The sequence below is a fragment of the Salvelinus fontinalis genome, chromosome 1, assembly GCF_029448725.1.
Source record: "Salvelinus fontinalis isolate EN_2023a chromosome 1, ASM2944872v1, whole genome shotgun sequence".
NCBI lineage: Eukaryota > Metazoa > Chordata > Actinopteri > Salmoniformes > Salmonidae > Salvelinus > Salvelinus fontinalis.
In genome coordinates this window covers 60,826,485-60,843,988 of record NC_074665.1, presented here as the reverse complement: position 1 = coordinate 60,843,988, position 17,504 = coordinate 60,826,485, and the positions used below count along the sequence as shown (strand labels likewise).

At 41.5% G+C, this 17,504-nt stretch overlaps 1 protein-coding gene across 1 annotated transcript; it reads right to left on the bottom strand.

Moving 5' to 3' along the window:
* Positions 1-239: 239 nt before the first annotated feature.
* Positions 240-8,854, bottom strand: wnt8b (wingless-type MMTV integration site family, member 8b). The gene is made up of 7 exons (XM_055928487.1): positions 7,658-8,854; positions 6,967-7,000; positions 5,543-5,681; positions 4,589-4,714; positions 4,126-4,268; positions 1,610-1,750; positions 240-1,518 (listed from the first exon to the last, which is right to left on the bottom strand). Exons 1-7 carry the CDS (start codon positions 7,729-7,731, stop codon positions 1,090-1,092), a joined length of 1,086 nt encoding a protein of 361 aa, XP_055784462.1. The 5' UTR covers positions 7,732-8,854; the 3' UTR covers positions 240-1,089.
* Positions 8,855-17,504: the final 8,650 nt, after the last annotated feature.

Sequence of the window (17,504 nt, the reverse complement as noted above, 5' to 3'; positions counted from 1 at the left end):
TTTGGCCCGAGGGTTATCGGATCCCCAAGTGAACAATAAAAAGAGCCTCAGGTTGTGTTGAACCACTGCTGAACATTGGTGTTTTATATGTCACACGGCAGGAATATAGGAAAGAATCGTGCATTCGATTTCAACACTTCTGAAATGAATGGATGTGAAATGTGAAACGGGTGATTGGCATGCTCAATAAATTCATATAATAGGGGAGTTGTAGATTATACTTCTTTAATTACAAAGGTTTTATAGAAAATAATAACAACCATGAAAGCAACTATGAATAAAGCAAAAACTAAGGAAAAAACTGTGCAATAAATAAACAATATACCGAACAAAGTGCATCATTTTATTTACAATTAAATACATCCTCAAGGTAAGGCTGGGCTGGGGAGGGCAGGGCAAGGGATTGGACGAGAGGAATGCACCCCGAAGTCTCTTCTTGTTTTTCAAACCTATAATCTGAATATCTGTTGTGGTACATGCTTGAACAAACTACTGGGATGCTTCGATCTCAGGCACTGTCACAGGTAGAGAGAGCTTGGTCATCATGACAGGAAGGAATGTTTGATAAACTGACCAATCGGAAATGGCGTAGCTCATTGGTGGTACTTATGACAATAAATAAGATGCTGTTGAGGTTTACCGTTGACGGACCATTAAGGAAGAGTTGTTCAAGATATCAGGTATGAAGGAGATTATTGAGTGCGGCCGTATTTAACATGCTTTAAATGCCCAATGACTCATAATAATATATATAATTGGGGGAAAAAGTTTAAAAAAAATACTTTTAAATATATGTATACCATTTATACCATCAGTTCTACACAACTAATAGTTTCCCTCTATTTTTTCTCTATCATGTAGTTTTATCAACATGTTTTTTTACACACATTTTCTACCCCACTATTAAACATTTGATTGGGATAACAACAATACTTGACTTATTCAATAAATTATTTTCCAGTTAAGTCTTTTGAATACAAGCAGAAAGCTTGTTGTAAAAACGTTTGAGAGGGTCTGTGAAAATCAGCTTGTGAGAAGACAAGGCGTATGTATGGCAGTGATGATGATGGTGAGGAAGATGGATGCAGCTCAGTGCTTCTTCCTCAGCCTCAGGTTCTTCTTACGGCTCCCAGCACTCTCGTTCTTCCCCCTCTGTCCCCCCTTCTTCACACAGAAGTACTTGGTCACCGTCTTACGGCACTGCTCACACTTCACCGCACAGCACCAGTGGAACTTACAATTGCAACTCGACACCAACTCCGCCTTCCTCTCCTCCACGGCTAAACCACACTCCCCACACAGCCTCTTGCAGCTCCGCTTCTCCCACTTGTTTAGGTTCTTGCCCTTCTTCAGGCATTCTCTGCCCTCCGTGCCAGGCAGACCCAGAGTACGGTTCTCCAGGCAGTAGTCTGGGGAGTCCTCCAGGTGGACCAGTTCTTTACGAGAGAAGGAGCTGAAAGTCTCTGCGATGGCCCCTCGACTGGCTGCACTGTTCCCGGCCCCCCGGAGCAGGTCCACCTTGAATTAATAAATGAAGGAACTTTATGTGAAGTGCCTTTAAAGTGCCTATAAACAATATTGTTTAATATAAAAAATAAAGAATATATACCTTCAGGGCTCGGTGGTACTTCTCCTTCAAGTAGTTTCCCACCTCCCGGAACTCTGGTAGCTGTAACCAGCAGGTCTGTGTGGTGCAGGACCCGGAGACACCATGGCACTTACATGTCTTCTGCATGGTTCCTTTCACCGCCTGGGAGGGAGAGGAGAGGGGATGAGTGGAGGGAGAGGAGAGGAGAGGAGTGGAGGGGGGGGAGGGAGGGAGACTTTGGTTAAGCTTTATTCTACAGTCTGATTCACCTGGAAAATGGTAATTATAATAACTTGAACATTACATAAAGTAAACACTCTGTAAACTCCAGAAATAACCTATTGTTGCCATATAATTATTATGTAGAATTTGTCCTGAACTGACTTGCCTAGTTAAATAAAGGTTAAATAAAATAAATGTAAGCATGTAAGCATGTAAGCACAGCAAATACCAGCTGAAACAGGAGTATAGAAAAATAAATCATTAAAGAGACTTATTTTTAAAGCACAACTGAACACACTGATTCAGCATGTTTCTCTGTTGCTCATCACTATAAGAAACAATATTTCAGTCTTGGGGTGTGGTTCGATGTGCCAGTTACTGATGTTTTTGTCGCCCATGAGACGCCATAGGAACAAAGCCAGTATTACTTTCTCAAAATAGTCAGAATGAATCTAAGATAACTTGCACAATTTGACATCTAGCTAAGGTATTTGGTGCCGTATTTCTCAAGTAAAAAAAATGTGCAACCTGTTGTCTTATGTGAACATGTCTGTCTCACTGTATCTGTGTTCTGCGGTAGGATTGGATGGAGTGCAATCACTGCAGCTGTGTATCCCTTGTTAGTGGGAAAGTAAGCATTGTGAAATGAAAGCCCAACCCTCAAGTAAGTCATGACGAACTAATTTACAAAACTTTGCTTCTGACTAATATCGTTTTCTATTAGAGAAGTTGTTTATTGCCTTCAGTTGCGCTTTAAAGCAGCAACGTGCAAATGAGAAGTTCATTGATTTGGTCTCAGGAAATCAGTTTTGTATGTGTGTGTGGCTGAGCACGGTTTTGTTTCAAAGAATCAGTTGTGTAATGTGAAGACCATTGGCTCTTGATTGATGTGTTGTCAAATGAACCCATTGTACGCTCAAGCCTTCCCACTTGACAAAAAGAGGATGAATTCACTGAGGGGAGAAAGGATAGGTTCAAGGTTCATGCTCAAGTTTTTGTCAGCTTTTGTGATCCCCCTCAATATTTCCTGACTTCACCCCGACACATATGTTAACAGATGTCGGTTCAAAAGGAACGTTTCTTTACGGGGAGGGGAAGAGCTTTCTCGCGAGGTGAGGGCCAAATCAAAGTTTCACATCGAGACACTGACTGTGGCCCTCCTGGAGTGAGAGGAGTATTTATTTAGCAAGGCCATTGTCAACATGTTTTCTGCCATGAGAAGAACCAATGAAGAGACTACGGGGAGTCTATTGAGTGTCAAAATGAAGAAGGGGTGAGTTTTTCTTTTTTTCTCTGGTATTTTTTTTGTTACAATGATGCTCCAGGTGCCATGGGGTTCGGAGGGGCAGCGAGGGCCCAACAGGAGGGCTCCTAGGCGGGGTAAACAAAGACCACTACATTCTCTCGCCTGTGGTCCTTCATCCCTGACTATGGACTCCTCAGGGGCCACACAAAGACCAACAGAATAAATGTTGGATGCTTATTGCAAGAATGAAACTAAAAACGTATTTAAAGAGAGCAGGCAGGCATAATACTGGCCCCCGTCTGCAGTGTGTGGAACCATGGGATACTCTAATTAAGAAGTAGCACCAGTGATCCTGAGATCTTGCAACTCAAGTCTTGTCATAATAAAGGACATTCAGTAACTGGTAAATAGGCCCTTCTGGTACAGCGAACACACTGTGGTTATTGGAGGACGAGTGGCACCTCACTTATGGGGACGTGAAAGGGGACGCTTGGGTGGTACGCTTGCTGTAAGCTGTAATTCTCACTGGGCAGGTTGAGAAATAAAAAAATTATTCAAAAGGTACTTTACATTGAGCAGTCGGTCGGTTGGGGGGCCGAGTGGGAAACGCAAATATCAGACAGGCCATCTGGCCCTCCAGCTTGAACTACAAGAGCTCCCCCCTATGGCAATCTCACTGATTTAATCTCAACATGATCTGGAGTTCAGAACACCCTGAAAGCCAAGCTCTATATCTATCTGGAATTATGATAATATTTCACTATATCATCAAAGTTTTGTATGATGCCGAGGGATAGCTCACCCCTTGCAGCACCAATGTGTTGCCTAGCACTCGCCTGCTGATTTGCACCTGAATGGTCATCACACAGCAGATCGCCACACAGCAACTATCAATCTGGAAAGCTGAGGAGTACAGTATTTCCTTGTGTGTCCTTATTCACAGATGTTTTAGGGGACAGATGGGTACTGTTTTTATGGATGCCTTACTGTATGTGTCACAGTCAGGGAACATAGAGAATATAGTAAATAATGGTAAGAGTAAAAGTACAAAGTAAAGTAAATACTGTACCTTGCGTCCAGCCTCGTTGTTGTGGAGGTTCATGGCGGCCCGTGCGTCCTGGCCCGTCTCCAGCGCGTCAACAAACTGCTTGGAGATGGCCTCACCGAACCCCACGTTGTCACTGCAGCCCCCCCACTGCCAGCCTGTACCCCCTGTAAACATAACCACAACCATCAGTTCACTGCAGCAGCAGCCCCCCCCCCCCCCCCCCCCCACCCACCCCCCACCCCCCCACCCTCCTACCTACTGGGGACACAAGCAGGAGTTTGTCTGTACGAGAGGGTGGCTCACCACTTGTGACGGTAATACGTGGAAGGGAATTATTTCCAAAGTACTTGAAAAAATAATTGAAATGTTGTTTTGCCTACAACCGAATCCCATCACATAACTACAACACAGTATGTACATCAGCTGTTCATCTATGCGTGTCTTGCAATGATCTGTGTGTGGATTTTTTCAAATCTTCTCTTACCCCGCTGTCCATTCCTGGTGTCATCACAGCCACAGTTGTCAAAGTCCCCCAGACTGCAGTTCCTCGTCAGAGTGTACATGACTCCTGCTGAACTGATGGCATGGACAAACGCTGTCTCCCTGTTCGCTGTGGAAAAAACAGATGATATATTATTATATTATAATAGCAATGATTACTGAACTGATGTCAAGGACAAGCGCTGTCGCTCTGTTTGCTTTGGGTGAGAGAGACATTTTAAAATGCACTCAGGAATGCCTTCTGTACTCAGGAATACCTTCCTCTGAATAGGTCATTCCTCTCCTCTAGCCTGTGACCCTAACCCTTATCTTTAGAGTGGGGCTTCTATTTCAACGCCTCTCACTCCACAGTATCCTTTATCTCCTATCTCTCCTGGTAATTAACACATTGCCTCTAATTGCCATTGGGGTGCCATGTTTTCACAAGGCCTCTGAGCAGGGTCCCGTTGATGGGAGGCTCAGTAGGATGTTGTGAATTGGATTAGTAGTGTTTGTTTTGGCCAGTGTGACCGTGGGGTTGGTGTTGTATTGGGTGAGGGAACCGTAGCGGCCGTGGGGTTGCTGTAACGATCCTTTTGACTGATGAATCTCCTGACTAAACAAACAAACAAACGCCATCTCACTTTCTAGAAAGAGTCCTTCCTCCTTGATCTGGATGGGCCTATCTGTGACTTAAAGCCGGACTGTTATTAAAGGGCAAATCAAATTATTCCCTAGTCAGCATATAGTGCACTACTTTTGACCATATAGTGCCCTAGATTTGGTCTGGTCAACAATAGTGCACTATATGGAGAATAGTGTCATTTAGGCAGAAAAAGAGGGAGTAATTTGGGCAGCACAACAGAAATTCCCAAATTCTCCAAACTTTCTAATTGAAATTCCAAAGTTCCAAAGTGGAATTCAGAATTCCAATGGAGCCTGGATCATTGGCTCTTACCGCTGCGGAGGCTTCTGTGTGTGGACAGCTGCAGGGCTCTCTCAGGGCAGTTCCATCGGTCCCAGGCAAACTGGTACTTGCACTCCTCGATGCCGCTCTGCGCCCCGGCTGCTACGCTGCTGGAGTAAATCAGGTAAGCCTGGAGGAACACAGAGTATATCATCATGGCATATGTGATGGTACAATATACTAAAAACTGAATAGGTTCAATCATGAAAAGCAACAAATTCTAGAGACATTTAGTTCTATAACCCCAAAATTCCTAGTGTATTAACTGAGTTTTTGTTGTAACAATACTAATAAACATTAGCTTCGGTTAGCAACCAAAATTGACCAAAAAAGTCTTTATACATTATTAATTCAACATTTTGAACATGATTCACAATCCCTGAGTGAGTTAAGAATCCCAAGCCCTATTCTTTACATGTTCACCATGTCCACTTGGCTTGTTCGCCCAGCTCTCTGGTCCTTGTTGAGACTGTGTGAATGATATGTCTCAAGTGGCCTGTTGAGAGACTGAGCCACCACCTCTCTGCTTCTCACTGGGGTCTGGTGGGATAATGATGACCACCCACCACAGCACAGCACATGCCAGCACTGCCTTTCCTGCCTCTACTGCCTCTAGTTTATTCCCACTCAACACAGAGAGATCTCTACTGCCTTTCCTGCCTCTAGTCTAGCTCTATCAACCAAGGGACCTCTACTGCCTCCATGGTCTCTATACCACAGGTGGCTGGTGGCACCTTAATTGGGGAGGAGGACTTATAGTAATGGCTGGAACAAAATGAATGGAACGGTATACCATTCCAGTCACTCCATTCCAGACATTATTATGAGCTCTCATCCCTTCACCAACAGCCTCCTGTGCGATACACACTCAATCTTGGGACCTCTTGTGCCTCTACTGCCTCCATTGCCTCTCATGGGTAAAATTGGAATTGGAATTTCAGTTAACTTCCTAAATTGACTGAAAAATAAATTAAATTGACCAAAACCCTTTCCAGGTCCTCTCCTGCCACTGCCTCTATACACACTAAACCCAATAACTCTCCACCTCTACTATCTCAACCCATGGACATTCAAAGCTTCTTAGCCTCAGTAGGGTCAAGTGCATTAGATACAAATATGGAGTGAACCCAAAAGGCCAGCATGACACTGCTAAGTTACACTCTTGCTGTTGTTACAACAAATAAATGATGAAAATGCATATGTATATGAACCATAAACTCTCTTTGTGGAGAAAATGAGATGCTGTCTATAGATAGAAACAGAGAGGGAGAAAGAGAGTAACGTAACGCAATAATGTCTTCGGAGTGAGGTTTTGTAAGAGATCCTCACAGGGTGGTTTTTGCTCTCTTTTTAGGGAGGGAAGGAGGGAAGGGAAAATGGGATCTGGGCAGAAGATCAAAAGAATGTTGGCTTACCTTAGGTCCAGTCATCAGAAAATTATTCACTGACCTGGAAGAGGAGACAGCTTATTAACTCTGGGAATTAAGTGTCCTTCAGCAAGGGCAGGAATTCCACAGCTCCCTCACTTAACATCTCTCATTAGGTATCTTTAATAGCATTTAATAATATGGTACTAAAGCATCATTATCTATTTTAAATAACGCAGTACTAAAACATATAATAACATGGTTCTAAACCATATCATTCCTCTAAATCCTTGTCTCCCAAATGAATTAAACCCTGGCCTGCTGGTCAAGAACCATAGTGTTAAAGTGACATTTTTGGGTAGGTTATATCCAAAAGACATAAACAAAACAAAAAAAATCCTCAGTAAAATAGACTGAGATGAAAGTAGATTAATGAGTAATAAACATTACAAGAATTACAGGACAATATTGAATTGTCAATATTTAATACTTTCCATCCGTACATTCTCATAAAGGAAAATCAAAAAGCCTAATTGGTAAACCATTTTCAAAGGTAACAAATTAAACTAACTTTTTTATTTGATTAGTAAATAGAAAAACCTTTCACCATCAAAATCATTGAATTATTTCTCTATTCCAATAAGCCTATGTACAATACTTAATGAACAACCTTCCTATCACATCCATTGCTTTGGATGGATGAGGCAATAACAAAGGGTCCAAAATAGTTGAAACTCACCAGCTGAAGCAGGACCTTGTCATGTGAGTCATCAAAATGAAGATATAGTAACAGACCTCCAAATGCATGAACATCCTGACAGAAGAGATGAGAGAGGATAGAGGGATGGCATGCACATTCAGCAACTCTCTAAATGAGGATAGATGATATAGTGAGAGCTACTACCCTACATACATACACAACCCCAATCAACACTGGCTGTATATGCTAAGATACTCATGTGGGACTCACTAGAGGGGGGCTCTGAAATGGACCCACTCTCATCCCAACAAGAGATTATCTACTTAATTAAAGATTTTCCCCGTCTTACTCCCTCGACCAATCAGAAGGAGCGCACCAAGGAAAGATTGAAATGATCAAAAGGGCACCCTGGGCCTCGCGCAGACAAATAGCAACCAGGGAAGAGTCGGTCCGAACTCACTCTCCATGCCCGCGGCATTCTGAAGGATTCAGGATAAAGTGAAGTAATATTAAACCGGCTGAAATCGACTCATCTGGCGGAGTTTGCACCCTGAAAATTTCATTTACTCACTATCTTGAAAGAGTTTGATACAGCGGCCGGTAACTGATAGGCTAACAGTACTGGTATTATCTTCTTAGAGCAAACACGAGATATTATTTGGATACTGTGGGATTTCTTGAGATGTGTGTTTTTTAGGAAGTTAGCCTGGTTTTACAAATGCCACGTCCGATTTAATCAACGTTCGTCCTTCGAAAAAGACGCATAGGCTATGACTAATTAACATCCCAATGTTTGAAAATCAGTGTTGAAGTATGTATATCATTTGACATTTTCCAGATGCTCAGTTTCCCCAAAGATAATTTCCAACTTCTGATTTAAAAGAAAATATAAACCTACTACAACGAATTTTAATTGGCTTAACCTAAACTAAATGTATAAGAGAGAACAGTATTATAAATAGGCCTACAAGTGAGGAAAATTGTTTTTAAAACAACATCAGATAGGCTAAACACTGCTCAATATACGAATAGGCTAACCTAATCAATTCACTAACAAATTTCCAAACAACAAATTCACTAACATTTCCATCTCTATAAGATCCATATTAATTAGGTATCGAAAGTATTAACGTTGATTGTTTTGGGAGTGGTTAGGCCTGTTAAAAACATCCCTTTAAACAATGAAGACATTTTATTCGAAAATGAGTTTTTAAAAAGATGGCATTTGATTTGCCTAATATAAATCGAGGAAAAAGTTTGAATTTATGTGCATGAATGACTATAGCCTACCTAAAACGCAATTGTTTATTTAAAAATTTAAAAAATTGCCCAGTGAACATTTATAGAATTTCAAGAAATGTTAAGGTAGTGTAAAGACATGTTAATACATTCCGATGTTTTAAACGTTTGATGCATTGATCAAAAGATAAGAATAGGTTTAGAGCTAAATCTAGTAACTGCACTCTCATCATGTAGCCTAAACGTTTGCAGAATGAAGTTGCAAATTAAAGCCGTTGCGCATTATTGACAACATCCTTCCTCAAAATGATGACATTATCCCTACATAAGAATGCCAACAGTTGCATTGTAGCCTACTGAAGTCAGCGAATTAATCGGTCACTTAATTCAGGCCTTTGAAAATGTCATTGAATCGCCTGCTGTTGTAATATATAGGCCTAATATGACGTGAAAACTTCATGCCAATTTCAAGTTAACATTTCACCGAAGTGCTGCTCTAGTTTGTGAGAATCGGATACACGTTTTACCTAACAAAACCAAGCGCATTTCCATTGAATGCGATGACATTTTGAGATACCAGAAAATAAAAAAGGTGAGAGGATCCAAAGATTAAGGACTCTAGCCATTGATAAAATTGGCATTTGCATTACTAATCCAGACGGTCGCTATCTAACTTTTCATGTGGGGTTATTGTCCCCAACTAACCCCTCGTCTGACCCTTTAAAACCATACAGATCCCTGCTCCTTTGACGTCCGCGCATTTTCTTATATGCAAATTAGGATTAGGGGAAAGTGATTTTGAAAAGTTCATTCGTGGGATGTTTTTGGATTAAGTTTTTAAGCGGGTTCACTGATCAATCAACAAAAATATCAAACATAGTTTCGGATTTATTTAGGTAGGCATATTTTACTAAATTTAGGCCTATATGCGGATATATATTTTTCTGTTCAGTTGAGTAGTTTCTTCGTATAGGCCATCATAGTCATCTAATTGTTTCATAGGCGTTGCTTATGATGACTATAGGCTATTTGACTACAGGCTATTTTTTTATGTATTTATTTTCTATTGTTTAAATCAAATCAAAATAAGTTATATTTAAATCTAAGCCTATAGGTCTAGTCTATTGGCCTACCCTTAAAAAAAATTAAATGCACGATTGTTTTAGGCCTATACAGGCGGTGCAGCTACAAGCGCATGGGCCGTCTACAAATAGTTGAGCAAGTGCCTTTTCAGTTGAACGTCATTTTGCTGACTGATTATCTGTGTGTGGCCTATCTAAACCTAGTCCATGAGCCAGACCCACGCATCAAACCGAATATCTTGAGATTTGATAATGTTACAATCTAAAGTAAGGTAGCCTAATTTAATTTAAGAAAATAAGCATTATTTGAAATGATTAAATGTATGATGCTTATTCTATTTGAATGCAGTATTTCACGGTCATGTAGCATACAATATTTAAAACAAACTCTAAAGCAGTTGATTTCATGTGACTATGATCTCATATCACACCCCAATAGCTTTCCAATGTGTGATGAGCAGTCCAACACACCAGACATGAATGAGTCCATGGGCCAGCACGCCATATTTCACATATTTGTCCTCTTTGGGTGGCAAAGTCTACTTTGGGTGGCAAAGTCTAATTATGATTTTCATTAAGGTCTATGCATGTCTGTGGGTTATATTATGGTAAGATACCCACGAATGGGAGGTAGCTAAATGTGGGTATCTTACCATAATATAACATACACGTAACTGCATGTTACGACTCCTATGCAGTTAGTTGGGCCAACAGGATTAAGGGTATGAAATGTAATTTTGTATTATCAGGGAACAATCTTCTCAAACTAAGGCAATTTGATATGTTATTAACTTCATAATACAACACATACATTCGGGCTCCCGAGTGGCGCAGCGGTCTAAGGCACGGCATCTCAGTGCTAGAGGCGTCACTACAGATTCTGATTCGATTCCAGGCTGTATCACAACCGGCCGTGATTGGGAGTCCCATACAGTAGGGCGGCGCACAATTGGCCCAGCTTCGTCCAGGTTAGGGTTTGGCCGGGGTAGGCCGTCATTGTAAATAAGAATTTGTTCTTAACTGACTTGCCTAGTTAAATAAATACAGTGGGTATCATAAGTATTCACACCCTTGGATTTTTTCAAAATGTTTTTCTTTACAAATGGGGATTGAAATATATTTAATAGTGGTTTCTTTTTGTCATTGATCTACACAAAATACTCTATAATGTCAAAGTGAAAAGAAAATTCTATAAATGTTTAAAAATTAATACAAATCAAATAACTCAAATATAGTCATTGCAATAGTGTTCACCCACTTTGTTTAGGCATGCCTAAATTAGTTCAGGAGTAAAATGTGTCTTAGCAAATCACATAATTAGCTACATGGATTCACTCTGTGTGAAATAATAGTGATTGACATGATTTTGAATGACTAACCCTTCAAATCAAATCAAATGTTATTGGTCATATACGCAAATATAGCAGATATTATTGTGGGTGCAGCGAAATGCTTGTGTTCCTAGCTCCAACAGTGCAGTAGTATCTAAAAATTCACAACAATTTACACAATTCTCAAAGTAAAAGAATGGAATTAAGAAATATATAAATATTGACTAGAGTACAGTATATACATATGAAATTAGTAAAACAGTATGTAAACATTATTAAAGTGACCAGTGATTCCATGTCTATGTACATAGGGCAGCAGCCTCTAAGGTGCAGGGTTGAGCAACTGGGTGGTAGCCGGCTAGTGACAGTGACTAAGTTCAGGGCAGGGTACTGGGTGGAGGCAGGCTAGTAATGGCTATTTAACAGCCTGATGGCCTTGAGATAGCCATCTTCTGTCCTCCTGTTACGTTCCCCGGTTTCTGTGTTGTGGTTTTGTTTGTATGCTTGTGTTTCAGGATGGCTTCCTAAAAATTCCCCCAAGCAGCTGAATGGTCGGTCCCATTGCTAATTGGAGCTGACCCCGCCCCCTCATCATTACAGACTCCTTCTCCAGCTATAAAAGCCAGTGTTCCTTTGTAAGAGAGAGAGCTAAGGGTTATATCATATGTTGGTTGTTTCTCAGAGGGAGATAATTAGTGTGTCCTGTGCTGTTAAGAGATTTAGTATGTCCTGTGTTGGTTTTGCTGAGAGAAAGGTTTTTGTTAAGTACTTTCTAGCCGCTGCTTCTAAGGTATGTGTGTCCCCATAGGAGGCAGTGTTTTTGATTATTGAAATTGTTTACTTATGTTTGTATTCTGTTTTTGTTCCCAGGGGGGAAGGCACCTAGGAAATGCTTAGGCAAGAGGCCCGCGGGCATACATAACCCTTTGTATTTACTGTCTAAACACACTAGGTAAGACCTGGGCGGACCACCCCCTGTATTTTGGTTAGTGCACCAGGTGGTGCTAAGTTAGGTAGGTAGTGGGTAGTCAGGTAAGATAGGAGAGGGGGGGGGGGGGGGCTTTGACATTTACTTTCTTTGCTTTGGTTCCGTTCAGCCCCTTTTCCCCAAATTTACCGCGTGAAGGAATAAATTCCCAGTAAATGGTAAATTCTCTGCTTTTGTCATCCTTACTCGCACCTACAGGCACATACGTCTTTCACTCCACGGGGAGGTGAGTTGTAGCAGGGTGTTGCGTTCCCTCTTCCTAGAGGCGTACGTAACACCTCCATAGGTACATACAGTGCATTCGGAAAGTGTTCAGACCCTTTGAATATTTCCACATTATGTTACGTTACAGCCTTATTCTAAAATTGATTCCATAGTTATTTCCATCAATTTACACAATAACCCATAATGATGAATCAAAAACAGGTTTTAATATTTTTGCAAATGTATAAAAAAATTAAAACGGAAATATCACATTTACATAAGTATTCAGACCCTTTACTCTGTACTTTTTGAAGCACCTTTGGCAGCAATTACAGCCTTGAGTCTTTTTGGGTATGACACTACAAGCTTGGCACACCTGTATTTGGGGAGTTTCTCCCATTATTCTCTGCAGATCCTCAAGCTCTGTCAGGTTGGATGGGGAATGTTGCTGCACAGCTATTTTCAGGTCTCTCCAGAGATGCTCTGGCGGGACCACTCAAGGACATTCAGAGACTTGTCCCGAAGGCACTCCTGCGTTGTCGTGGCTGTGCTTAGGGTCATTGTCCTGTTACTTTGCTCTGTTCATCTTTCCCTCGATCCTGACTAGTCTCCTAGACCCTGCTGCTGAAAAACATCCCCACAGCATGATACTGCCACCACCATGCTTCACCGTAGGGATGGTGCCAGGTTTCCTCCAGATGTGCCGCTTGGCATTCAGGCCAAAGAGTTCAGTCTTGTTTAGGTGGCTTTTGCGAAACTCCAAGCGGGCTGTCATGTGCCTTTTACTGAGGAGTGCCTTGAGTCTGGCCACTCTACCATAAAGGCCTGATTGGTGGAGTGCTGCAGAGATAGTTATCTTTCTGGAAGGTACTCACATCTCCACAGAGGAGCTCTGTCAGAGGTACAATTGTGTTCTTGGTTAGCTCCATGACCAAGGCCCTTCTACCCTGATTTCTCAGTTTGGCTGGACGGGCTGCTCTTGGAAGAGTCTTGGTGGTTCCAAACTTCTTCCATTTAAGAATTATGGAGGCCACTGTTCTTGGGGACCTTCAATACTGCAGAAATGTTTTGGTACCCTTCCCCAGATCTGTGCCTCGACACAATCCTGTCTCGGAGCTCTACGGACAGTGTGCAAAGCTGTCATCAAGGCAAGGTGGTGGGCCTCCCGGGTGGCGCAGTGGTCTAGGGCACTGCATCGCAGTGCTAACTGCGCCACCAGAGTCTCTGGGTTCACGCCCAGGCTCTGTCGCAGCCGGCCGCGACCGGGAGGTCCGTGGGGCGACGCACAATTGGCATAGCGTCGCCCGCGATAGGGAGGGTTTGGCCGGTAGGGATATCCTTGTCTCATCGCGCTCCAGCGACTCCTGTGGCGGGCCGGGCGCAGTGCGCGCCAGCCAAGGGGGCCAGGTACACGGTGTTTCCTCTGACACATTGGTGCGGCTGGCTTCCGGGTTGGAGGCGCGCTGTGTTAAGAAGCAGTACGGCTGGTTGGGTTGTGCTTCGGAGGACGCATGGCTTTCGACCTTCGTCTCTCCCGAGCCCGTACGGGAGTTGTAGCGATGAGACAAGGTAGTAATTACTAGCGATTGGACACCACGAAAATTGGGGAGAAAATGGGATAAAAAAATAAAAAATAAAACAAATATATAAAAATAAAAAATCAAGGCAAGGTGGCTATTTGAAGAATCTCAAATATAAAATATATTTAGATATCTTTAACACTTTTTTGGTTACTATGTAATTCCATATGTGTTATTACATAGTTTTGATGTCTTCACTATTATTCTACAATGTAAAAAATAAATAAAAACCCTTGAATGAGTAGGTGTTTGGAAACTTTTGACCAGTAGTGTATGTGCACAGATTGAGAGAAATAAGATTTTTGTGTGTATGGAAAATATGGGATCTTTATTTCAGCTCATGAAACATGGGACCAAGACTTTACATGTTGCGTTTATATTTTTGTTTAGTATAGTTACTCCGCAATAATAACTGTGAAAAGAATTCAAATATACAAAATATAAATGCAAAGCCTTATGTTTGGGGCAAATCCAACACAACATATCACTGAGTATTTTCAATCAAGGTGGAGGCTGCATCATGGTATGTGTATGCTTGACATTGCAAAGACTGGGGAGTTTTTCAGGATAAAAATAAACAGAATGGAGTTAAGCACAGGCAAAACCCTAGAGGAAAACCTGCTTCAGTCTGCTTTCCAATGGACACTGGGAGACAAATTCACCTTTCAGCAGGACAATAACCTACAACACAAGGACACATTCTACACTGAAGGCACTTACCAAGAAGTCAGTAAATGTTCCTGAGTGGCAAAGTTACAGCTTTGACTTAATAAATATGGTTGAAAATCTATTGCAAGACTTGAAAATGGCTGTTAAACCATGACCATCAACAACTTGACAGATCTTTAATAATTTTGAAAAGAAAAATGGGAAAATATTGCACAATCCAAGTGTGCAAAACTCTTAGAGACTTACCTAATAATCAGCTGTAATTGCTGCCAATTGCTGTTTTTTTTTTTTTTACATGTATTGACTCGGGGTGAATACTTATCTAATCAAGGTACATTAGTGTTCATTTTACATTACTCTTTAAGAAATGTTTAAATTTTGACATTACAGAGAATTTTGTGTAGATCGTTGACAAAAGGCCCACTTTGTAACACAATAGAATGTGAAGAAATCCAAGGGTGGGGGCTGATACCCACTGTATTGAAGTATGAAGCAACTGGAATTATGACATCTCTATGGGCCCACCTTGGGGGGTCAAATAAGGTCATACATGTATGCATTTTGGGGTATATCGAGCCAGAATGGACAGTATTGGGATGTGCTCTACTATCACATGGTACGATAACTAAACCAAATTTCACACAGAACAAGGAGACCCATTGGAGTCATTTGTTTTTGCTATATAGAGTCATCATCAATTTTGTCTTTAATCAGTACAACTCCCATCAGCCTTTTTTCAAAATGGCCACTATTCACTTCAACAGGGAGGAACTGCATTGATTTTGCATGGGCATAACTGCATAAATAATTGGTGTAATAAGACCAATAATGGATTAAAAGGTGTGTTACAATTAGGACAACCCGAAAATATTGCCCGAGTACAGTATGTCAATTATATGTATTTAGCTTAATATTACCAGAATAGTGGTATAAAAAAAGCTGGCAGAATTACTGAGTTTTGTAGTCATTTCAAATATTACATTAAAACAGTTAGAAAATGTTATAGAAGCATTCACTGATGTCTATTAATTAAAATGATATGCAATCTGATTCTATAAATTGTGTTAACATCAAGAAATGTGATGTGAAACATTGTATATTGCACCCTATGAAATTCCAAAGGAATGCATTACGTCAAACAAAGAAGTACAGGTAACCCATTTTTGCAAAATGCCTTCGTAATGAGAGCACAAAACTTAATATAAAGCTAGGAAAAGTCTAAACAATGATGCCCAGCTATTGCTGATTTAACCCAGAAAGGAAGAGGCAAAGTGAGGCTTTACTCCGCCCAAAATCTGTCCACGAAAACAAGACCATGAAGTGTTATTTTTGTATGGAGGTCAATGACTGTCAAATTTGGTCAACAAAAAATGTAATTGCTAATTTTCTACATGAGGCTTATTTGATCAAATATACATTTTGTAATGGTTAGGCTTTTACGAATGCACTGATATGAGTGGACCAAATGTGCATTCGGAAAGTATTAAGACCCCTTGACTTTTTCCACATTTTGTTACGTTACAGCCGTATTCTAAACTGGATTAAAAAAAATGTCATCCTCATATTAATCTGGTTCTTGGTCAGGGAGGTGACCAAGAACGAAATGTTCACTCTGACAGAGCTCCAGAGTTCCTCTGTGGAGATGTGAGAACCTTCCAGAAGGACAACCATCTCTGCAGCACTCCACCAATCAGGCCTTTATGGTAGAGTGGCCGGACCGAAGGCTCTCCTCAGTAAAAGGCACATGACAGCCCGCTTGGAGTTTCCCAAAAGCCACCTAAACAAGACTGAACTATTTGGCCTGAATGCCAAGCTTCACATCTAGAGGAAACCTGGCACCATCCCTACGGTGAAGCATGGTGGTGGCAGTATCATGCTGTGGGGATGTTTTTCAGCGGCAGGGACTGGGAGACTAGTCAGGATCGAGGGAAAGATGAACAGAGCAAAGCAAAGAGAGATCCTTGATGAAAACCCGCTCCAGAGTGCTCAAGACCTCAGACCGGGGCAAAGGTTAATCTTCCAACAGGGCAACGAACCTAAGCACAAAACCAAGACAACGCAGGAGTGGCTTCGGGACAAGTCTCTGAATGTCTTTGAGATGCCCAGCCAGAGCCTGGACTTGAACCCAATCTAACATCTCTGGAGAGACTTGAAAAAAATGGCACCGGAAGAAATGGCAGCAGTTTTACGGTCTCCTAACCAATTGTGCTATTATGTGGGTTTTTTTCGCGTTATTTGAAACTTATTTTGTACATAATGTTTCTGTCACCGTATCTTACGGAAAAAAAGAGCTTCTGGATATCAGGACAGCGATCACTCACCTCAGATTAGATGAAGATTTCTTCTTCAACAAGCAGGACGCACAGGATGTAATGCTAACACTCGACAAGGCCAACATCCCCGTTATTGGCAAGAGAAAGAGATGCAGGTACAGAGGACACAGAGCGGGATGCCTCGTAAGGATCCGCAGAAGGCGAGTGGGAAAGCTGCTGTTACCGTCAATATTACTCTCCAACGTACAATCATTGGACAATAAATTAGACGAGGTAACGATCACGAATATCCTACCAACGGGACATCAAAAACTGTAACATCTTATGTTTCACAGAATCGTGGCTGAATGATGACATGGATATTCAGCTAGCAGGATATACGCTGCACCAGCTAGTTAGAACAGCACACTCCAGGAAGACCGGGGGGGGGGGGGGGGGCTCTGTGCATATTCGTAAACAGCAGCTGGTGCACAAAATCTAAGGAGGTCTCTAGATTTCGCTCGCCTGAAGTAGAGTATCT

Bases quoted from the DNA above. Each gene is read 5' to 3' on its own strand.
- wnt8b (XM_055928487.1), bottom strand. From the start codon at position 7,731: ATGTTCATGCATTTGGAGGTCTGTTACTATATCTTCATTTTGATGACT. The intron at 4,269-4,588 runs GTAAGAGAAGAT...TTATGTTTACAG, and splicing joins CACCAGGAATGGACAGCGGG to GGGGTACAGGCTGGCAGTGG. The intron at 1,751-4,125 runs GTACAGTATTTA...TCTCCCTCCCAG, and splicing joins ACAACGAGGCTGGACGCAAG to GCGGTGAAAGGAACCATGCA.